The 24,166-nt window shown below is 43.8% G+C and overlaps 1 protein-coding gene across 2 annotated transcripts in view; it reads left to right on the forward strand.

Annotated features, from left to right (window-relative positions):
* The window catches only part of LOC138657360 (rab11 family-interacting protein 1-like), a 62,614-nt gene that overhangs the window by 20,592 nt on the left and 17,856 nt on the right, over positions 1-24,166 (forward strand). For both annotated transcript variants that reach the window (XM_069745101.1, XM_069745103.1), the window contains exon 4: positions 1,423-2,065. In XM_069745101.1, coding sequence (XP_069601202.1) covers positions 1,423-2,065 — 643 coding nt within the window. The remainder of the gene's footprint in view (positions 1-1,422; positions 2,066-24,166) is intronic.

The raw sequence follows: 24,166 nt of genomic DNA on the forward strand, positions 1-24,166 counted from the left end.
GGCCAGGACGACTGATCCGGGTACATGAAAGAATGAATGTGGCCATGTATCGTGAGATTTTGAGTGCAAACCTCCTTCCATCAGCAAGGGCATTGAAGATGAACGTGGCTGGGTCTTTCAACATGACAATGAGCCAAAGCACACCGCCAGGGCAACGAAGGAGTGGCTTCGTAAGAAGCATTTCAAGGTCCTGGAGTGGCCTAGCCAGTCTCCAGATCTCAACCCTATAGAAAACCTTTGGAGGGAGTTGAAAGTCCGTGTTGCCAAGCGAAAAGCCAAAAACATCACTGCTCTAGAGGAGATCTGCATGGAGGAATGGGCCAACATACCAACAACAGTGTGTGGCAACCTTGTGAAGACTTACAGAAAACGTTTGACCTCTGTCATTGCCAACAAAGGATATATTACAAAGTATTGAGATGAAATTTTGTTTCTGACCAAATACTTATTTTCCACCATAATATGCAAATAAATTGTTAAAAAAACAGACAATGTGATTTTCTGGATTTTTTTTTCTCAGTTTGTCTCCCATAGTTGAGGTCTACCTATGATGTAAATTACAGACGCCTCTCATCTTTTTAAGTGGTGGAACTTGCACTATTGCTGACTGACTAAATACTTTTTTGCCCCACTGTGTGTGTATATGTATATATATATATATATATATATATATATATATGTATATGTATATGTATATGTATATGTATATGTATATGCATATACATATATAGTCAAGATAAGGGATATATATTATGTTTTATATTATTCCTTGCATTACCCACACTGCAAAAAAAGAGAGAAAAAAAGTATAAATCTGCGATCGCGGTCTGTAAACGTCCGATAGATGTTGGATGCTGTCAAGAAAAGCAGCAATAGAAACTAAAAAGAAAAGTTAGTTAATAATAATAATCTTTTTATATAGCGCTAACATATTCTGCAGCGCTTTACAGTTTTGCACGCATTACCGTACCGTATGTTTTAGAAAATGGCAACACGATAAAAATAAAAAATTATTTATTGTAATGATAAACTTATTTTATTCTTGTATTCTATATTTTTTCTTGGACACAAAAAGAGAAAACTAAACAAATTAGTTTTTTTTTTTTTTTTTTTTTTTTTTTTTACTGACAAATAGAATTGCGTTGCCAGGTGATTTTTACCGCACGATGCCGTAAAAATAAATCTTATTAATTAAAGTGGTTCTTGGATGAAAGGGAGGGAAAAAAATTACCCAGTCATGAAGGTGTTAAAAAGCTTAACACTTACTTACATTTCCCTAAAAATCCCGGTCCGGGCCCGTTCCCTCGGTTGGTGATATTCGGTGCTGTGTAGGGTTCGGACAGGGCACATTATGACCGTTGGATAATACCGTTCTATATGTAACCAGCGTTCTAATTGTCCTGGCTCGTTATATCTTCTTAGATAAAGACCATGAAGCTTCGCCCAGGATGACGCACAAGAGGGCATTCAGTGACGAGGTCGGCCAACTCAAGCTCTTCCCAGAGCCAAAGGCCGTACAGAACCTAAAGCCAAAGGGCAGCCCCATCTCCAAGTCTTCTGTCTGCATCAACGGAAGCCACGTCTACACAGAAGTGCCTGCTCCAAAGCCAGTCCCTCTGGAGAAATCTTCCCCCGCGTCTAAGTCTTTTCACAATATCGTAAGAAAAGCCGAGGACGTAACGGACGCGATCAGAGGACCGGGCCAACCTTCCGAGAAACTGGAGACAAAGCCTATGGGTCCTTCTGCGGAGGGGCAAAATGCCTCCTTAATTCAAACGCCACAACCAAAGCCCACCAACAACCCAGTGCGAGTGGAAAACAAACCTGTTCAGATCACCACCCCCATGGTGTTTACGGAGGATGTGTCCAAGAAGAAAAGTGCAGAAGTGAAGGCCAAAGATGAGAAACCCAAGATTGGCCTCTACCAAGGAACTGAGAAGAACAATCCTGCTAACCAGAGTCTTTCTGAGCCAAAGCCACCTGTGCCGGCGAGCTCCGAGGAGAGGGCTAAGGTGGGGGCCTGGTTTGGTGCCAAAGATGAGAAGGAGGCTCAACACAAACCAAGGTGGGTAGTTCTTATTCTCGTTGAAGTCGTCACCTTTAGTTAACCGGTTTCTGGGAAAAAATGGGTGGTACCACGTTTTATAGCTTGTGTATTCCATGGGTGTTGACTTGATGCCTTCAAGCATTTTGGACTCTTTCTTCCATATGAGGGGGGGTGAAGCGGTGGAGTTCTCCCTATGTCGGGGATGTGGAGCTGGTCCTGTAGAGAAGGGGTTACTGTACTTATTTTTCAGTATCTGCTGGATGAGGGGGTTGAGTTTGGGATCCTTCTTCAGTTGACAAATCCTACATCCCATGACACTTTGCAGTTAGTGCGGTCAGTTATTGTTGGATGAATAATACGAGGAATGTCCAATCCACACTCGGCTAATGCAAGGGAAAAAAGTCTATTGAAGACCGTGCAGAGCGATAAGTTATAGCGCTCCTTGGGTGCCAGAAACGCAACGATTCAGGATCAGAAACCTTTTCTAAACAGTCGCTATGAAAATCGAGAGAAAAACAAAATGGCTTAACTACACAAGTCAAGAGTAAGAGTTATGGTAGGTGGGGGGGTGAGGGAGACAATATAAAAAAAAAAAAATCGCTAAGTCATTAAGGGGTTAAGGTTGGCTCCCGTGTCGACCTGCTCTGGGCTTCTCTTTATTTCTGCCTGTATTGTTTTTTCGGCCGGACTCCTGTCTCATCCCAGTAATGATGGGTTTGGCTTTCTCATCTTTGTCCTTTGTAGAACACAATCCCATTTTCCGGGTCATTAGTCGGCTCCACCAATCTCACAATTGTCAGCACATTGATTCTCCATAAAGCGGAATCCTTACAGACGTGCTGTCCCAGGGGCTGCTTCTCCCAAACTAATTGAGCTCCTGTGTCCAGTCACCCAAGTTCAGGAGCGCTCCAAAATTGTGAAGACATGAGTGCCATGTATTGCGGCACAAATAGTGATTGTACCCAGTACTATACCCCGTAGTTGCCCCCCATAGTGTATCAGCAGATAATCTCCAAAGTAAACACATTTTGATGGTCCCCAGGTGCAATATGGTGACCCTATGGACCACCGCACGTTGGTCTCCCACCTCACTGCGCTGCTCCGGTCTGTACCCTGTGGCCCGAGGCTCCATGCTGTGCTCACGCTTGGTTACTCAGGGTGAATGGTGGTGCAGGGAGCTGGTGTTCAGCTCTGTATCCTGCGGAGGGTGACTTCATTGAAATCCAGCGGTTGGGGTGTAAGAGGTGGCAGTGCCGCTTTGACCCCCTTAGCTCCTAGGCGATGTGCACACGTTCAGGATTTTTTGCGTGTTTTCGGCGGTTTTCCGCATAAAAAAAGTTAAAAAAAAAAAAAAAAAAGGCTTACATTAACCATTCTATTAGAATGCAATCCGCAATTTTTATGCGCATGTTGCGTTTTTGTTTTTTTTTTTGCAAAAAGCACACATCGCGGGGAAAAAAAACGCAACATGTTCATTAATTTTGCAGAAAGTCTCCAGATTTGCCACTATGTAATGGAAAGCTCCCAAAAAATCCACATAAAAAACGCAAGCAGATTTCTTGCAGAAAGTCCAGTTTTGTTCAGGAAATTTCTGCAAAGAATCCTAAACGTGTGCACATAGCCTAAGGCTGTTGCTATTCGCGGCACTCTACCAATGTCAACAGGGTTAACCCTCACTCCACATCTAAAACACGCAGACGGCACATGGAATTTTGGCATCAGATCTGACATGTGACTCTACTGCAAGGTGAAAAAGTCTAAAAATGTATTATCCACGGTCAACGCCTAAAATTAAAGTAAATAAAAAACAACTTTCTGTACTGGAGGACACAGCTGCTTCTAAACTTAACGGAGTCTCACAACATCAAACAAATACAGTATAAGGCCGGCCTCACACTCAGCGTATAAAAATACATTCCGTAATTTACGGCCGTAATAGGCAGAAAATATTAATATTTCATCCAGCGCGAGATAGCTTTAGGCTATGTGCACACGTTCAGGAATTCATGCAGAAAATTCCTGTGCAAATCCGGACATTTCTGCCAGATTTCCGCATGAAATCCGCATGCGTTTTTTTGCGCGGTTTTGACGCGTTTTTTGCACATTTTTTGCGCGGTTTTTCCCGGACATTTCCCAATGCATTAGACAGTGGGAAATCCGTGAAAAAAAAAAAAAACGCAAAATTAATGAACAGGTTCATTTTTCCGCAATGCGTTTTTCATGCGGAAAAACGCACATCATGTGCACAGAAATTGCGGATTCCATTATAAATGATGGGATGCTTAATGTATGCAGATTATTTGCGGTTTTATAGCGCAAAAACGCTAAACAACCGCAAATAATCTGCAACGTGTGCACATAGCCTTAAAGCCGGTAATTCAATTGCCGGCTTTTGCTATCTCCTTCCCAAACCCGACATGATATGAGACCTGGTTACATACAGTAAACCATCTCATATTCCCATTTTTTTTGCATATTCCACACTACTAATGTTAGTAGTGTGTACGTGCAAAATTTGGGCGCTCTAGCTATTATATTTAAGGGTTAAATGGCGGAAAAAATTGGCGTGGGCTCCCGTGCAATTTTCTCCGCCAGAGTAGTAAAGCCAGTGACTGAGGGCAGATATTAATAGCCTGGAGAGGGTCCACGGTTTTTGCCCTCCCCCCCCCCCCGTCCGGCTAAAAACATCTGCCCCCAGCCACCCCAGAAAAGGCACATCTGGAAGATGCGCCTATTCTGGCACTTGGCCACTCTCTTCCCATTCCCGTGTAGCAGTGGGATATGGGGTAATAAAGGGTTAATGTCACCTTGCTATTGTAAGGTGACATTAAGCCAGATTAATAATGGAGAGGCGTCAATTATGACACCTATCCATTATTAATCCAATAGTATGAAATGGTTAAAAAAAACACAATATTGCAAAGTATTTTAATGAAATAAACACACAGGTTGTTGAAATATTTTATTGCTCTCTCAATCCACCTAAAGACCCTCGCTCTGTAACAAAGGAAAAATAATAAACCAACAATATACATACCTTCCGATCTGTCACGTCCCACACTGTAAATCCATCTGAAGGGGTATTTTACAGGCAGGAGCTCTGCTATAATGCAGCTGTGCTCATGCCTGTAAAACCCCAGCGAATGAATGGAATGTAGGTCAATGACCTGTAGTTACCTTCATTTGCGGTGATGCGCCCTCTGCTGGATGTCCCTCGAGCGTGGGAAAATATTCAGAAAAGTTCCCAGGCTCGAGATCATATGAGGACATCCAGCAGAGGGCGCATCATCGCAAATGAAGGTAACTACAGGTCATTGACCTACATTACCTTCATTCCCCGGGGTTTTACAGGTACGAGCACAGCTGCATTATAGCAGAGCTCCTGCATGTAAAATATTTTAACCCCTTCAGATGGATTTACAGCGTGGGACGTGACAGATCATCGGAAGGTATGTATATTGTTTTATTATTCTTAATTTGTTACAGGTCAAGGGTCTTCAGGTGGATTGAGAGCAATAAAATATTAAAACAACCTGTGTGTTTATTTAATTTAAAATACTTTTTAATAATGTGTGCAGTTTTTTTTTAACCCTTTCCATTATTAATCTGGCTTAATGTCACCTTACAATAGCAAGGTGACATTAACCCTTCATTACCCCATATCCCACCGCTACACGGGAATGGGAAGAGAGTAGCCAAGTGCCAGAATAGGCGCATCTTACAGATGTGCCTTTTCTGGGGTGGCTGGGGGCAGATGTTTTTAGCCAGGTTGGGGGGGGCAATAACCATGGACCCTCTCCAGGCTATTAATATCTGCCCTCAGTCACTGGCTTTACTACTCTGGCGGAGAAAATTGCGCGGGAGCCTACGCCAATTTTTTCCACCATTTAACCCTTAAATATAATAGAGCGCCCAAATTTTGCACAAAAAAAAGGGGATAGATGGTTTACTGTATGTAACCATGTCTCATATCCTGAGCTATCTCCTCGCACTGGATGAAATATATATATATATATATATATATATATATATATATATATATATATATATATATATATATATATATATATATATATATAGGTCCTTCTCAAAAAATTAGCATATAGTGTTAAATTTCATTATTTACCATAATGTAATGATTCCAATTAAACTTTCATATATTATAGATTCATTATCCACCAACTGAAATTTGTCAGGTCTTTTATTGTTTTAATACTGATGATTTTGGCATACAACTCCTGATAACCCAAAAAACCTGTCTCAATAAATTAGCATATTTCACCCATCCAATCAAATAAAAGTGTTTTTTAATGACAAACAAAAAAACCATCAAATAATAATGTTCAGTTATGCACTCAATACTTGGTCGGGAATCCTTTGGCAGAAATGACTGCTTCAATGCGGCGTGGCATGGAGGCAATCAGCCTGTGACACTGCTGAGATGTTATGGAGGCCCAGGATGCTTCAATAGCGGCCTTAAGCTCATCCAGAGTGTTGGGTCTTGCGTCTCTCAACTTTCTCTTCACAATATCCCCCAGATTCTCTATGGGGTTCAGGTCAGGAGAGTTGGCAGGCCAATTGAGCACAGTAATACCATGGTCAGTAAACCATTTACCAGTGGTTTTGGCACTGTGAGCAGGTGCCAGGTCGTGCTGAAAAATGAAATCTTCATCTCCATAAAGCATTTCAGCCGATGGAAGCATGAAGTGCTCCAAAATCTCCTGATAGCTAGCTGCATTGACCCTGCCCTTGATGAAACACAGTGGACCAACACCAGCAGCTGACATGGCACCCCACACCATCACTGACTGTGGGTACTTGACACTGGACTTCAGGCATTTTGGCATTTCCTTCTCCCCAGTCTTCCTCCAGACTCTGGCACCTTGATTTCCGAATGACATGCAAAATTTGCTTTCATCAGAAAAAAGTACTTGGGACCACTTAGCAACAGTCCAGTGCTGCTTCTCTGTAGCTCAAAAGTGGCTTTACCTGGGGAATGCGGCACCTGTAGCCCATTTCCTGCACACGCCTGTGCACGGTGGCTCTGGATGTTTCCACACCAGACTCAGTCCACTGCTTCCTCAGGTTCCCCAAGGTCTGGAATCGGTCCTTCTCCACAATCTTCCTCAGGGTCCGGTCTCCTCTTCTCGTTGTACAGCGTTTTCTGCCACATTGTTTCCTTCCAACAGACTTACCATTGAGGTGCCTTGATACAGCACTCTGGGAACAGCCTATTTGTTGAGAAATTTCTTTCTGGGTCTTACCCTCTTGCTTGAGGGTGTCAATGATGGCCTTCTTGACATCTGTCAGGTCGCTAGTCTTACCCATGATGGGGGTTTTGAGTAATGAACCAGGCAGGGAGTTTATAAAAGCCTCAGGTATCTTTTGCATGTGTTTAGAGTTAATTAGTTGATTCAGAAGATTAGGGTAATAGGTCGTTTAGAGAACCTTTTCTTGATATGCTAATTTATTGAGACAGGTTTTTTGGGTTATCAGGAGTTGTATGCCAAAATCATCAGTATTAAAACAATAAAAGACCTGACAAATTTCAGTTGGTGGATAATGAATCTATAATAATATGAAAGTTTAATTGTAATCATTACATTATGGTAAATAATGAAATTTAACACTATATGCTAATTTTTTGAGAAGGACCTGTACATATACAATGCCTACAAGTAGTATTCAACCCCCTGCAGATTCAGCAGGTTTAATAAGATGCAAATAAGTTAGAGCCTTCAAACTTCAAACAAGAGCAGGATTTATTAACAGATGCATAAATCTTACAAACCAAAAAGTTTTGTTGCTCAGTTAAATTTTTATAAATTTTAAACATAAAAGTGTGGGTCAATTATTATTCAAGCCCTAGGTTTAATGTTTTGTGGAATAACCTTTGTTTGCAATTACAGCTAATAATCGTCTTTTATAAGACCTGATCAGGCCGGCACAGGTCTCTGGAGTTATCTTGGCCCACTCCTCCATGCAGATCTTCTCCAAGTTATCTAGGTTCTTTGGGTGTCTCATGTGGACTTTAATCTTGAGCTCCTTCCACAAGTTTTCAATTGGGTTAAGGTCAGGAGACTGACTAGGCCACTGCAACACCTTGATTTTTTGCCTTTTGAACCAGGCCTTGGTTTTCTTGGCTGTGTGCTTTGGGTCGTTGTCTTGTTGGAAGATGAAATGACGACCCATCTTAAGATCCTTGATGGAGGAGCAGAGGTTCTTGGCCAAAATCTCCAGGTAGGCCATGCTATCCATCTTCCCATGGATACGGACCAGATGGCCAGGCCCCTTGGCTGAGAAACAGCCCCACAGCATGATGCTGCCACCACCATGCTTGACTGTAGGGATGGTATTCTTGGGGTCGTATGCAGTGCCATCCAGTTTCCAAACGTCACGTGTGTGGTTGGCACCAAAGATCTCGATCTTGGTCTCATCAGACCAGAGAACCTTGAACCAGTCAGTCTCAGAGTCCTCCAAGTGATCATGAGCAAACTATAGACGAGCCTTGACATGACGCTTTGAAAGTAAAGGTACCTTACGGGCTCATCTGGAACGGAGACCATTGCGGTGGAGTACGTTACTTATGGTATTGACTGAAACCAATGTCCCCACTGCCATGAGATCTTCCCGGAGCTCCTTCCTTGTTGTCCTTGAGTTAGCCTTGACTCTTCGGACAAGCCTGGCCTCGGCACAGGAGGAAACTTTCAAAGGCTGTCCAGGCCGTTGAAGGCTAACAGTAGTTCCATAAGCCTTCCACTTCCGGATGATGCTCCCAACAGTGGAGACAGATAGGCCCAACGCCTTGGAAAGGGTTTTGTACCCCTTGCCAGCCTTGTGACCCTCCACGATCTTGTCTCTGATGGCCTTGGAATGCTCATTGGTCTTTCACATGTTGACCATGTATGAGTGCTGTTCACAAGTTTGGGGAGGGTCCTAAATAGTCAGAAAAGGCTGGAAAAAGAGATAATTAATCCAAACATGTGAAGCTCATTGTTCTTTGTGCCTGAACTACTTCTTAATACTTTAGGGGAACCAAACAGAATTCTGGTGGGTTGAGGGGTTGAATAATAAATGACCCTCTGAAAAGACTTTTCACAATTTAAAAAAAAAAAATAAACAAAGAAATAACATTCTTTTTTTGCTGCAGTGCATTTCACACTTCCAGGCTGATCTACAGTCCAAATGTCACAATGCCAAGTTAATTCCAAATGTGTAAACCTGCTAAATCTGCAGGGGGTTGAATACTACTTGTAGGCACTGTATAGTTATATATAGTTATATATAGTTATATATAGTTATATACAGTCATGGCCAAAAGTATTGACACCCCTGCAATTCTGTCAGATAATACTCATTTTCTTCCTGAAAATGATCGCAATCACAAATTCTTTGTTATTATTATCTTCATTTAATTTGTCTTAAATGAAAAAACACAAAACAGAATGAAGCAAAAAGCAAAACATTGATCATTTCACACAAAACTCCAAGAATGGGCCAGACAAAAGTATTGGCACCCTCAGCCTAATACTTGGTTGCACAACCTTTAGCCAAAATAACTGCGACCAACCGCTTCCGGTAACCATCAATGAGTTTCTTACAAAGCTCTGCTGGAATTTTAGACCATTCTTCTTTGGCAAACTGCTCCAGGTCCCTGATATTTGAAGGCGCCTTCTCCAAACTGCCATTTTTAGATCTCTCCACAGGTGTTCTATGGGATTCAGGTCTGGACTCATTGCTGGCCACCTTAGAAGTCTCCAGTGCTTTCTCTCAAACCATTTTCCAGTGCTTTTTGAAGTGTGTTTTGGGTCATTGTCCTGCTGGAAGACACATGACCTCTGAGGGAGACCCAGCTTTCTCACACTGGGCCCTACATTATGCTGCAAAATTTGTTGGTAGTCTTCAGACTTCATAATGCCATGCACACGGTCAAGCAGTCCAGTGCCAGAGGCAGCAAAGCAACCCCAAAACATCAGGGAACCTCCGCCATGTTTGACTGTAGGGACCGTGTTCTTTTCTTTGAATGCCTCTTTTTTTTTTTTCTCCGGTAAACTCTATGTTGATGCCTTTGCCCAAAAAGCTCTATTTTTGTCTCATCTGATCAGAGAACATTCTTCCAGAACATTTTAGGCTTTTTCAGGTAAGTTTTGTCAAACTCCAGCCTGGCTTTTTTATGTCTCGGGGTAAGAAGTGGGGTCTTCCTGGGTCTCCTACCATACAGTCCCTTTTCATTCAGACGCCAACGGATAGTACGGGTTGACACCGTTGTACCCTCGGACTGCAGGGCAGCTTGAACTTGTTTGGATGTTAGTCGAGGTTCTTTATCCAACATCTGCACAATCTTGCTTTGAAATCTCTTGTCAATTTTTCTTTTCCGTCCACATCTAGGGAGGTTAGCCACAGTGCCATGAGCTTTAAACTTCTTGATGACACTACGCACGGTAGACACAGGAACATTCAGGTCTTTGGAGATGGACTTGTAGCCTTGAGATTGCTCATGCTTCCTCACAATTTGGTTTCTCAAGTCCTCAGACAGTCATGCTCAATGTGGTCACACAAGGACACAGGACAGAGGTTGAGTCAACTTTAATCCATGCCAACTGGCTGCAAGTGTGATTTAGGCTACTTTCACACTAGCGTTAACTGCAATCCGCCACAATGTGTCGTTTTGCAGAAAAAACGCATCCTGCAAAAGTGCTTGCAGGATGCATTTTTTCCCCATAGACTTGTATTGACGACGGATTGCCACACGTCGCATCCGTCGTGCGACAGATGCGTCGTGCTTTGGCGGACCGTCTGGAGCAAAAAACGCTACATGTAACGTTTTTTTTGCTGCTGACGGACCGCTTTTTCCGGCCGCGCATGCATCCTCCCCCACCTCCCCGCACCTCACAATGGGGCAGCGGATGCGATGAAAATCTGCTTCCGCTGCACCCGTTGTGCGGCACAAACAACGCTAGCGTCGGTAACCTCGGCACGACGCACTGCGACGGGCCGAGCCCGACGCTAGTGTGAAAGTAGCCTTAGTTATTGCCAACACCTGTTAGGTGCCACAGGTAAGTTACAGGTGCTGTTAATTACACAAATTAGAGAAGCATCACATGATTTTTCGAACAGTGCCAATACTTTTGTCCACCCCTTTTTTATGTTTGGTGTGGAATTATATCCAATTTGGCTTTAGGACAATTCTTTTGTGTTTTTTCATTTAAGACAAATTAAATGAAGATAATAATAACAAATAATTTGTGATTGCAATCATTTTCAGGAAGAAACTGAGTATTATATGACAGAATTGCAGGGGTGTCAATACTTTTGGCCATGGCTGTGTGTATGTATATGTATGTGTGTGTATATGTATATGTGTGTGTGTATATATATATATATATATATATATATATATATATATATATATATATATATATATATATATATATATATATATATATATATATATATATATATATATATATATATATATATAATTTTTATTTATATAGCACCAACATATTCCGCAGCGCTTTACAAATTATAGAGGGGACTTGTACAGACAATAGACATTACAGCATAACAGAAATACAGTTCAAAACAGATACCAGGAGGAGTGAGGGCCCTGCTGCTCGCAAGCTACAAACTATGAGGAAAAGGGGAGACACGAGAGGTGGATGGTAACAATTGCTTTAGTTATTCGGACCGGCCATAGTGTAAGGCTCGGGTGTTCATGTAAAGCTGCATGAACCAGTATGTAGCAGTACAGACACAGAGGGCTAATACTGCATAAAGTGAATGAGAACATGATGCGAGGAACCGTTTTCTTTTTTTTATTATAAATAGGCCACACAGGGATAGTTAGGTTAATGCGTTGAGGCGGTAGGCCAGTCTGAACAAATGAGTTTTTAGGGTACGCTTAAAACTGTGGGGATTGGGGATTAATCGTATTAACCTAGGTAGTGCATTCCAAAGAATCGGCGCAGCACGTGTAAAGTCTTGGAGACGGGAGTGGGAGGTTCTGATTATTGAGGATGCTAACCTGAGGTCATTAGCGGAGCGGAGGGCACGGGTAGGGTGGTAGACCGATACCAGGGAGGAGATGTAGGGTGGTGCTGAGCCATGGAGTGCTTTGTGGATGAGGGTAGTAGTTTTGTACTGGATTCTGGAGTGGATGGGTAGCCAGTGTAATGACTGGCACAAGGTAGAGGCATCGGTGTAACGGTTGGTGAGGAATATGATCCTGGCTGCAGCATTCAGGACAGATTGGAGCGGGGAGAGTTTTGCAAGAGGGAGGCCGATTAGTAGAGAGTTACAATAGTCCAGACGAGAATGAATAAGTGAAACAGTAAGAGTTTTTGCAGAGTCGAAAGTAAGAAAAGGGCGAATTCTAGAAATGTTTTTGAGATGCAGGTAAGAAGAGCGAGCCAGTGATCGGATGTGGGGGTGAATGAAAGGTCAGAATCAAGGATGACCCCAAGGCAGCGGGCATGTTGCTTTGGAGTAATGGTGGAACCGCAATGGCAAATGGCAACCGCAAGATGGCAATGTCAGGCAAAGGTAGGTTCGTAGAGGGAGAAAACACGAGGAGTTCAGTTTTTGACAGGTTAAGTTTCAGATAGAGGGAGGACATGATGTTAGAGACAGCGGTAAGACAATCACTGGTGTTTTCTAAAAAGGTCGGTGTGATATCAGGAGAAGAAGTGTATAATTGGGTGTCGTCAGCATAGAGATGGTACTGGAAACCAAATCTACTGATTTTGTCCAATAGGGGCAGTATACAACGAGAAGAGGAGAGGGCCTAGGACTGATCCTTGAGGAACCCCAACAGTAAGGGGAAGGTGAGAGGAGGAGGAACCAGCAAAAGATACAGTGAAGGATTGGTCAGAGAGATAGGAGGAGAACCAGGAGAGAACGGTGTCCTTGAGGCCGATGGAGCGGAGCATAGTGAGGAGGAGCTGATGATCCACAGTATCGAATGCTGCAGAGAGATCCAAGAGAATTAGCATGGAGTAGTGACCATTAGATTTAGCTGTTAGTAGGTCATTAGAGACTTTAGTGAGGGCAGTTTCAGTGGAGTGTAAAGAGCGGAAGCCAGATTGAAGAGGGTCGAGAAGAGCGTTATCTGAGCGATAGCGGGTAAGACGGGAGTGGACCAGGCGTTCGAGGCGTTTAGAGATGAAGGGAAGATTAGAGACAGGTACCGTATTTTCCGCTTTGTAAGACGCACTTTATTTCCCCCAAATTTGGGGGGGAAATGTGGGTGCGTCTAACAAAGCGGATATACCGCTTACCATTACAGGCTGGGAGGAGGGGGTGTCCGCCGCCGCTACCGCCTGCCGCCGCTGTCGTCCGCCGCCACTGCCGGGGTTGTCCGCTGCTGCCCCGGGTGATGCTGAAGGCTCCGGTGCTGCGGGGGGCTCTGGCGACATATTGTGAAAGACCAGAGCCCCCCGGCAGTTCTTCCATGCGTTCCAGTATGACTAATTCCGGGAAAATGGCCGCCGGAATCTCGGGAGATGAGATTTCAGCGCTGAGATCTCATCTCTCGAGATTCCGGCGGCCATTTTCCCGGAGTTAGTTCCAGTATGACTGACTCCGGGAAAATGGCCGCCGGAATCTCGGGAGATGAGATTTCAGCGCTGAGATCTCATCTCTCGAGATTCCGGCGGCCATTTTCCCGGAATTAGTCATACTGGAACGCATGGAAGAACTGCCGGGGGGCTCTGGTCTTTCACAAAATGTAGCCAGAGCCCCCCGCAGCACCGGAGACAGCCCTACAGCACAGGAGCCCCCTGCAGACCCCTCATCCCAGCCTGCAGCAAAGGAGCCCCCTGCAGACCCCTCATCCCAGCCTGCAGCAAAGGAGCCCCCTGCAGACCCCTCATCCCAGCCTGCAGCAAAGGAGCCCCCTGCAGACCCCTCATCCCAGCCTGCAGCAAAGGAGCCCCCTGCAGACCCCTCATCCCAGCCTGCAGCACAGGAGCCCCCCTGCAGCACAGGAGCCCCCTGCAGACCCCCTCATCCCAGCCTGCAGCAATGCTCCACTCCTGCCTCCGGCAACGAGCCTGGGACCCTGATCCACCACAACCACAACCCCCGGTAAGTAATAAGACGCATGGATTATAAGACGCCCCACCAATTTATTAAAAAATAGTTTTTTCCTATTTTTCTCCTCAAAATTTGGGGTGCGTCTTATAATCCGGAGCGTCTTACAAAGCGAAAAATACGGTATATATATATCCCTATTCTATGTGTACACATTTATTCTATTCTACTGTAAGCTGTCAGTGTGATTTTACTGTACACCGCACTGGATTGCCGGCTTTTCTATAGAACACCGCTGCGTATTTCTTGCAAGTCACACTGCTGTTCCGTGTGTGATCCGTATTTTTCTGGGCCCCATAGACTTTCTTTGGCTTTTTTCGCAATACGGTGACAAACGCAGCATGCTGCGATTTTCTACGGCCGTAGAAAGCCGTATAATACTGATCAGTAAAATACGGCAGATAGGAGCAGGGGCATAGCGAATAATTGGGCCGTGTGTAATGCGTGTTTTAGGACGTATTTTATGCGCTCATACGTCCGTAAAACTCGCTAGTGGGAAGCCGGCCTGAGAAGGACATGGCTCAACTCCAACTGGTGCGGAGAAGAGCGACCAAGGTTAATAAGGGAATGGGAAAACTGCAGGAGAAGGTTATCACATGGGGGGATGTCAGTTTGGAACAAGGAAGACTTGGGGGTGACATTATAATAATGTGCAAACATGAGGGGACAGTACGGAGATCTTTCTAAAGATCCTTTTACACCTTGGCCTACAACTGTGACAAGGGGGCATCTTACACGTCTCTGAAGGTTTATTCATAACTGACTCTTTACTGTAGGAGCAGTGAGACTATGGATTCTTTACTGTAAGAGCAATGAGACTATGGATTCTTTACTGTAGGAGCAGTAAGACTGTGGGTTCTTTACTGTAAGAGCAGTGAGACTATGGGTTCTTTACTGTAAGAGCAGTGAGACTATGGGTTCTTTACTGTAGGAGCAGTGAGACTATGGGTTCTTTACTGTAGGAACAGTGAGTCTATGGATTCTTTACTGTATGAGCAGTGAGACTATGGAACTCTCTGCCACATAATGATGTAATGGTTGATTCACTAAAAAAGTTAATGAAAAGCCTGAATGTCTTTCTTGAAAAATAACTACTAGATTCTGTGATGGGGTGTTAATCCATGAAATGTGGCTGAGATCAGTTTGTGGAGTCCGTTTGTGGGGCAATTGGCATCTACCTCTTGGAGTTTGTCTTCTGGATGAACATGGTTGGCTATAGGGTGAGCTCGATGGAGTTGTCTACCTTCAGCCTAAAACACTGACTCCGCACAGACGTAGAGCTGAAGGCAGGCACTGAGCAGAAGCTGTGATAGTTCCCCTGATTGCTCCTTCCTCTGATCTCCTCCTCTATGCTGCCATCTAATACACTGGGCTCCATGTTACTTTGCAGCACATTTTACTATATTCAGTTTTTGAAAGTTGAACGAGAACTTTTTTTTTTTTTTTTCATGTTTTCATACATGAATGAGCGTTTTTGGACTCCTCGTTCAGTCTCTCAACCCATTCACTTCACACGATTATCGCGAGCGGTGGGTCCTTACCGTTAGAATCCAGTGGATTGTCGGCCTTTACACAGCTCAATAGTGAGACAGCGGAGAGCCCTGACTTCTCTTAAAGGGCCAGAGAACTTATTACTGAATTAGAGAGAAAATGTTTTACTTTCTTTTTTTTTTTCTTTTGTTTTCCCTAACATGGATTTTTTTAATTTATTTTTTTAATTTGGTTGGTGTGGCGAGAAATTATTTTTGCGAGCAGCTCGCTGGGGGAAATGCATAGCTGGCTTGATCCAGAGGTCCCACCCCGGGTTGTCCTGTCACGGGGTGGAATACAGAAATGATGATTACGGTACCAATCATCTCATTGAGGGACAAGAAATAGAAAAAACTTTTGTTAAAAACTGTATACAGTTCTAAAGGAGGAAGTGAAGACAGCGGGAGCGGTGACACGGCTCCTCAGGACCCGCCCCCGAGGTAGCACAGTAGTTTTCCAGATGTACAAATTAAATCCCATCTATCCCCAGGACCAGGGATAATTGTATGATCACTGTGGGGGGTGCCAACCATCACAAGCAGTGATCGCACATGCCCCCACTCTCTAGGAATGATGCTTCTGTGTGGCTTCATTCCTACAGGGTACATACGGGCACCCCTGGTCTTCAGATCGGTGGTGGTTTCCATAAATTTGGATATTTGCTTTTTTAATAAATACAGTTACATACACGGAGGCGGTGATGCCCACCGGCCACACAATATGGGTCACAAATCTTGCGTCCTCAGCGGGCGAGGTTTTGGTTACATGCACTAGTCTTGCATGTTTCGAGGAGACTCGCTCATTCAGGTCTATAGGTGCCCAAAAAATAGTCTATCCTTTTTTATGGATCATCCTTAATGCATTTTTTTTTTTTTTTTTAATCTGTCTGGATAGTTCCACTAGTTCATCCTCAATGGGGTAACCTATTCATTTCCTAGGGTGCATGGCCACCAATTTCCACAGGACGTAGTCCACGAAAGCAAATGACAGCAACGGTAAATCAAGTCCTAAGACTGTTCTGCAATTTGTAAATCCGGTGACTTCCGTCATTATTACAGGATGCAAGGAATGGGCTCAAAATTTGGTGACCTTCTCTCATGTCGGACGTACTGACTGCGAGGGGCAGGGTCATTCTATATAGCATGTGAATGTAGGGTGGACTCTTCAGTTCAGCCATCTTGTAATTTTATCAAGTTGCTAGTCCATTGAATACCATGGAAGAAATAATTTACCCATTTTTTTTTTTTCATAGATTCGCCAAAAATCAGGTGAAATTGTTCCTTACTTTTGACCTGGACTTCAGTTTACTGAAGATAGTTCATATATAACAATGTAAAATGATGCCCATGTATATTCTGTAGACCAGCAAAAGGAGGAGGACATAACTGCTTCTAAAGGGTTAAACCTACAAGCAGCGGTGTCCTCCACTTAGTAAAGGTTTCATGGTGGGTTTTTTTACCCGTGTAAGAAAAGTTTGCGCACAGTGTCCGTAGTCCTCATGCCAGTGGGGGTTATGTGACCATAAGTGCAGTCACTTGCCAACTGGTCTCATCAGGCTTTTCAATAGAAGACATTTCAGAAAAGCTAGATGACACTAGTCCGTACGTGACTGCATGTATGCAAGTAACAAACGTGCCCACTCAAATGGGATATACAGGGGAATTGTGCACATCCATGCTGTCACGATTCGTCGGTATGCAGTCACGTATGTATAGAGAATGCATGCTTTTTCTTCAACTGGAAAACCCCTTTAATCGGAGTCTTTTTACTGTATAAAGCCAGCAGCAGCCAAACCACAAAGAGAAGGCTGAAGGATTTACCTCTACTGCTTCTCCTGCTCCATACAATACAGGGATCCACCTAACATTGCTTCTTAGGACATCCTATAGCATTTAGAAGCGTAGATTACCCTTGTTACCGTGCTGCACACTTGGTCTCCCCCTGCTCTCCACAGTTGTATCTCTAAGAAGCAGGAAGTCTCATAGAACTGTCTAAATGGTGAGACAGCAGAGAGCTCTGACTCACAACACATACAGTGAAGGAAATAAGTATTTGAACCAGGGTGGATTTGATTTAAATCTAACTGATTTAAATCACGATTTAAATCACTAGTCAGTAAGGCTTGATTTAAATCAGTGATTTAAATCAAAGTTTCTACCTAACTGAATTTGACTCTGCAGAGGTCCCAGCCTCTTCTTCACGGCAAAAATGTTACAACATGAACAGAGTTGAGAAAAAGACCTTAATCCTATTGTTCTACAAACCTATGAATACAGAATCAACCCCTTCAGTGCCAAGTCCAAGAAGTTAGACAATGTTTCTGATTGTTTGGAGTGTAATAGATCTGCACAACACAAGAAGAATGTAAATCTAAGTGTGAGGAGGAGGAAGGGCAAGCAGACAAGAAAATGAAAGTGAAACTTTGAGCACAATACTGCAGCATAGCCACAGACAGACAAGTCTGGATCTGTTTGTGTGTACGATCTGAGGTTTATTACATTCTTTCCTTATAATGGCAGCAGGCCGTAAGAGAGACCCAGTTTGGGAATATTTTAATGAAGCTCCTTCGCCTATCGGTAAGGCAGGCATGCGTGCAAAATGCCAACGATGCAACAAAGAGATACAAGGCCTGGTGGCGCGAATGAGGCAACATCATGAGAAGTGCGGTGATGAAGATGGCTCATCTTCATCACCGCACTTCTCATGATCCATGCCACTCATCTTCATCACCGCACTTCTCATGATGTGGCCTCATTCGCGCCACCAGGCCTTGCATCTCTTTGTTGCATCGTTTGCATTTTGCACGCATGCCTGCCTTACCGATAGGCGAAGGAGCTTCATTAAAATATTCCCAAACTGGGTCTCTTTTACGGCCTGCTGCCATTATAAGGAAAGAATGTAATAAACCTCAGATCGTACACACAAACAGATCCAGACTTGTCTGTCTGTGGCTATGCTGCAGTATTGTGCTCAAAGTTTCACTTTCATTTTCTTGTCTGCTTGCCCTTCCTCCTCCTCACACTTAGATTCACATTCTTCTTGTGTTGTGCAGATCTATTCCACTCCAAACAATCAGAAACATATTGTCTAACTTCTTGGACTTGGCACTGAAGGGGTTGATTCTGTATTCATAGGTTTGTAGAACAATAGGATTAAGGTCTTTTTCTCAACTCTGTTCATGTTGTAACATTTTTGCCGTGAAGAAGAGGCTGGGACCTCTGCGGAGTCAAATTCAGTTTTGAGAACTGCGTAAGTAAAGCGAGCGTCTGTGATAATATAGGAGAGAAACTGCCCACTAATCCTACAGAAACCTCTGGAAGAGCATGGCATTGTGAATGTTACACATATACAGCCTTTATTCTACTGAGTTAAACAACTCAGCTTTATCTCATGATGGAAGAACCTTTGGATGGTAAAATATTTTCCTCAAAAAGCAGTTTATTGAAAAAAATCCGATTTAAATAAAAAAAATCCGATTTTTTTTTTATTTTTTTATTTTTAAAAAAAAAAACATTGATTTTTATCCACCCTGATTTGAACCCTTGTTGATTTGATAAGTTTGCCCACTGACAAGGACATGAACAGTATATAATTTTAAGGGTAACTTTATCATTGAGAGAATATCAAAAGTAAAATCCAGATAATCACATTGTATAAATTTATTTGCATTTTGCAGTGAGAAATGAGAATTTGATCCCTCTGGCAAACAAGACTTAATAATTGGTGGTAATACCCTTGTTGGCAAGCACAGCAGTCAGACCTTATTTGTAGCTGATGATGAGGTTTGCGCACATGTCTGGAGGAATTTTGCTCCACTCCTCTTTACAGATCTTCTCTAAATCATTAAGATTTTGAGGCTGTCGCTTGGCGACTCCCTCCATAAGTTTTCTATGGGATTAAGGTCTGGAGACTGGCTAGGCCGCTCAATGCTCTTAATGTGCTGCTTTTTGAGCCACTCCTTTAGTTGCCTTGGCTGTATGTGTTGGGTCATTGTCTTGCTGGCAGACCCAGCCATGACCCATTTTTAATGTCCTGGTGGACGGAAGGAGGTCATCACTCAGGATTTTACGGTACATGGCTCCATCCATTCTCCCATTGATGCGATGAAGTAGTCCTGTGCCCTTAGCAGAGAAAAACCCCGAAACATAATGTTTCCACCTCCATGCTTGACAGTGGGAATGGTGTTCTTTGGGTCATAGGCAGCATTTCTCTTCCTCCAAACACTGCAAGTTGAGTTAATGCCAGAGACCTCAATTTGTCTCCTCTGACCACAGCACCTTCTCCCAATCACTCACAGCATCATCCAGATGTTCATTGGTAAACTCCAGATGGGCCTGCACATGTGCCTTCTTGAGCAGGGGGACCTTATGGGCACTGCAAGGCTTTAAGCCTTAACGGTACAATGTGTTACCAATGGTTTTCTTGGTGACTGTGGTCCCAGCTGCCTGTGTACTTTTAGGCTGATCTCTCGCCTTCCTCATGATCAAGGATACCCCACGAGGTGAGATTTTGCATGGTGCCCCAGATCGATGTCGATTGACAGTCATTTTGTATTTCTTCCATTTTCTTACTAATGCACCAACAGTTGTCTCCTCCTCACCCAGCGTCTTACTTATGGTTCTGTAGACCAGTCCAGCTTTGTGCAGCTCTATGATCTTGTCCCTGTCATCCTTATAAAGCTCTTTGGTGTTGCCCATGTTGTAGAGGATAGAGTCTGACAGAGTAAGGCAGCTGTCTGCAATGCAGGTAACGAGTTGATTAGGAGCGTCTAACCGGTCTGTAGGAGCCAGAACTCCTTATATTTCTCACTGCAAAATGCAAATTAATTTGTATAAATTAAATGTGCTTTCTGGATTTTATTTTTTGGTATTCTACAGGGGCTTCTCACAAAATTAGAATATCATCAAAAAGTTGATTTATTGCAGTTCTTTAATACAAAACCTGAAACTCGTATATTATATAGTCATTACACACACAGTGATCTATTTCAAGTGTTTATTTCAGTTAATGTTGATGATCACTTGAGCTTGTGGTACAATGGTAAGGCTGCCGGCTGTGGACTCTCCAATGGAGCTTTTCCTGGGTTCAAATCCCACATTTGCCTGTTGTTTTGTTCTATGTTACTATTCCTGAGGAGGTGGTGATGGCGAACTCAGTCGAGGGGTTCAAGAGAGGCCTGGATGTCTTCCTGGAGCAGAACAATATTGTATCATACAATTATTAGGTTCTGTAGAAGGACGTAGATCTGGGGATTTATTATGATGTAATATAGGCTGAACTGGATGGACAAATGTCTTTTTTCGGCCTTACTAACTATGTTACTATATTATGGCTTACAGCCAATGAGAACCCAAAAGTCATTATCTCAATAAATTAGAATACTTTATAACACCAGGTTGAAAAAAATGATTTTAAAATCTAAAATGTTCCCTACTGAAATGTATGTTCAGTAAATGCCCTCAATACTTGGTCGGAGCTCCTTGTGCATCAATTACTGCATCAATGCGGCGTGGCATGGAGGCGACCAGCCTGTGGCACTGCTGAGGGGTTATGGAAGCCCAGGTTGCTTTGATAGCAGCCATCAGCTCGTCTGCATTGTTGTCTGGTGTCTCATCTTCCTCTTGACAATACTCCATAGATTCTCTATGGGGTTAAGGTCAGGTGAGTTTGCTGCCAATCAAGCCCAGTGATACTCTTGTTTGTACACCAGGTATTGGTACTTTTGGCAGTGTGGACAGGGGCCAAGTCCTGCTGGAGAATGACATTTCCATCTCCATAAAGCTTGTCGGCAGATGGAAGCATGAAGTCTTGGTAGACAGCTGCGCTGACTTTGGTCTTGATAAAGCACAGTGTACCTACACCAGCAGATGACATGGCTCCCCAAACCATCACTGATGGTGGAGACTTCACACTAGACCTCCAGCAGCTTGGATTGTGGCCTCTCCACTATTCCTCCAGACTCTGGGACCTTGATTTCCAAATGAAATACAGGAAAGATATATATTCTTTGTACCATGTTGGCCAGTGGATAGAAAAATATTTAGAATTGAGAGTCCTCAGTGGTTGATACCTTTTTAATGGCCAACTGAAAAGATGGTAACAAATTGCAGCTTTCGAGACTTCACAGGTCTCTTTATCGGGCATTGACTAATAGAAATTCAGAAGAATCACATATTTATACACAACACAGCACAGAAAAATACCATATGAACTGCTCCAATATTTATGGACATAACTGTTCAGCACTCGCATAATGGTAGTTCTGCTTAACGTCACCTGTCTTATCTATGGCATTATTTCTGTGCTATGTTGTGCATAAATATGTGATTCTTCAGAATTTGTATTAGTCTTTGCCTGATGAAGAGACCTGTGTAGTCTCGAAAGCTGCAATTTGTTACCATCTCTTCAGTTAGCCATTAAAAGGTATCAACCACTGAGGACTCTCAATTCCAAATTAAATGCAAAATTTACTTTCATCTGAACACAACACCTTGGACCCCTGACAACAGTCCAGTTCTTCTTCTCCTTGGCCCAGGTAAGACACTTCTGGCGTTGTCTATTGGTCATGAGTGGCCGGACACAAGGAATGTGACACTTGTAGCCCATGTCCTGGAGACGTCTGTGTGTGGTGGCTCTTGGAGCAATGACTCCAGCAGCAGTCCACTCCTTGTGAATCTCCCCCACATTATTGAATGGCCTTTTCTTAACAATCCTTTCTAGGCTGCGGTTATCCCGGTTGCTTGTGCACCTTTTTCTACCACACTTTTTCCTTCCACTCAACTTTCCATTAATTTTCTTGGATACAGCACTCTGAACAGCCGGCTTCTTTAGCAATGACATTTTTGTGGCTTACCCTCCTTGTGGAGTGTCAGTGACGCCTTCTGGACCTCTGCCAAGTCAGCAGTCTTCCCCATGATTGTGGAGCTACTGAAAGAGACTAAGGGGCCTTTATAAATGCTTAGGAGCCTTTACAGGTGTTCTTTGTTACCGTATATACTCGAGTATAAGCCGAGCTTTTCAGCCCACTTTTTTGGGCTAAAAGTCCCCCTCTCGGCTTATACTCGAGTCATACGGAGGGGAGGGGGAGCGGGGGCTGTCTAATTATACTCACCTGCTCCTTGCGCGGTTTCTGCAGGTCCCTGCTTCCCCAGCGCTGCAGCTTCTTCCTGTAGTGAGCGGTCACTTGGTCACTCATAGGGGTGGAGCCGCATATTCATAACTGTAATGAGCGGTAACGGTGACCGCTCACTACAGGAAGAAAATGCGGCGCCGGGGAACAGACGTGCAGCGACGGCGCCAGGAACAGGTGAGTATGACAGGAGCAGTGTGCGATACTCACCTGCTCCTCGTTCCACCATCGGCGCCGCTGTGTCTTCCGCAGTGACGCTCAGGTCAGAGGACGCGGTGACGCGATTAGTGCGCGCCGTCTTCCTGAACATCGGTGCAGAGTATGGGGAAGACACAGCGGCGCCCTGCGGTGGAACGGGGAGCAGGTGACTATAGCAAGTGCCGGGGGCAAATATCTGTATAGGGCATCTTATGTGGCCATGTGCAGCATTATATGGGGCAAATATCTGTATGTGGTATCTGTATGTGGCCATGTGCAGCATTATATGGGGCAAATATCTGTATGGGGCATCTTATGTGGCCATGTGCAGCATTATATGGGGCAAATATCTGTATGTGGTATCTGTATGTGGCCATGTGCAGCATTATATGGGGCAAATATCTGTATGGGGCATCTTATGTGGCCATGTGCAGCATTATATGGGGCAAATATCTGTATGGGGCATCTTATGTGGCCATGTGCAGCATTATATAGGGCAAATATCTGTATGGAGCATCTGTATGTGGCCATGTGCAGCATGATATGGGGGCAAATATCTGTATGGAGCATTATATGGGGCAAATATCTGTATGGAGCATCTTATGGGGCCATGTGCAGCATGATATGGGGGCAAATATCTGTATGGGGCATCTGTATGGGACCATGTGCAGCGTTATATGGGGGTTCCTATCTGTATGGAGCATCTTATGGGGCCATGTGCAGCATGATATGGGGGCAAATATCTGTATGGAGCATCTTATGTGGCCATGTGCAGCATTATATGGGGCAAACATCTGTATGGAGCATCTTATGTGGCCATGTGCAGCATTATATGGGGCAAACATCTGTATGGGGCCATGTGCAGCATTATATGGGACAATATATGTATGGAGCATCTTATGGGACCATGTGCAGCATTATATGGGAGCAAACATCTGTATGGGGCATCTTATGGGGCCATGTGCAGCATTATATGGGGCAAATATCTGTATGGGGCCATGTGCAGCATTATATGGGGCCATGTGCAGCATTATATGGGGCAAATATCTGTATAGGGCATCTTATGTGGCCATGTGCAGCATTATATAGGGCAAATATCTGTATGTGGTATCTGTATGTGGCCATGTGCAGCATTATATGGGGCAAATATCTGTATGGGGCATCTTATG

Source organism: Ranitomeya imitator, chromosome 1 (assembly GCF_032444005.1).
Source record: "Ranitomeya imitator isolate aRanImi1 chromosome 1, aRanImi1.pri, whole genome shotgun sequence".
Classification (NCBI taxonomy): Eukaryota; Metazoa; Chordata; class Amphibia; order Anura; family Dendrobatidae; genus Ranitomeya; species Ranitomeya imitator.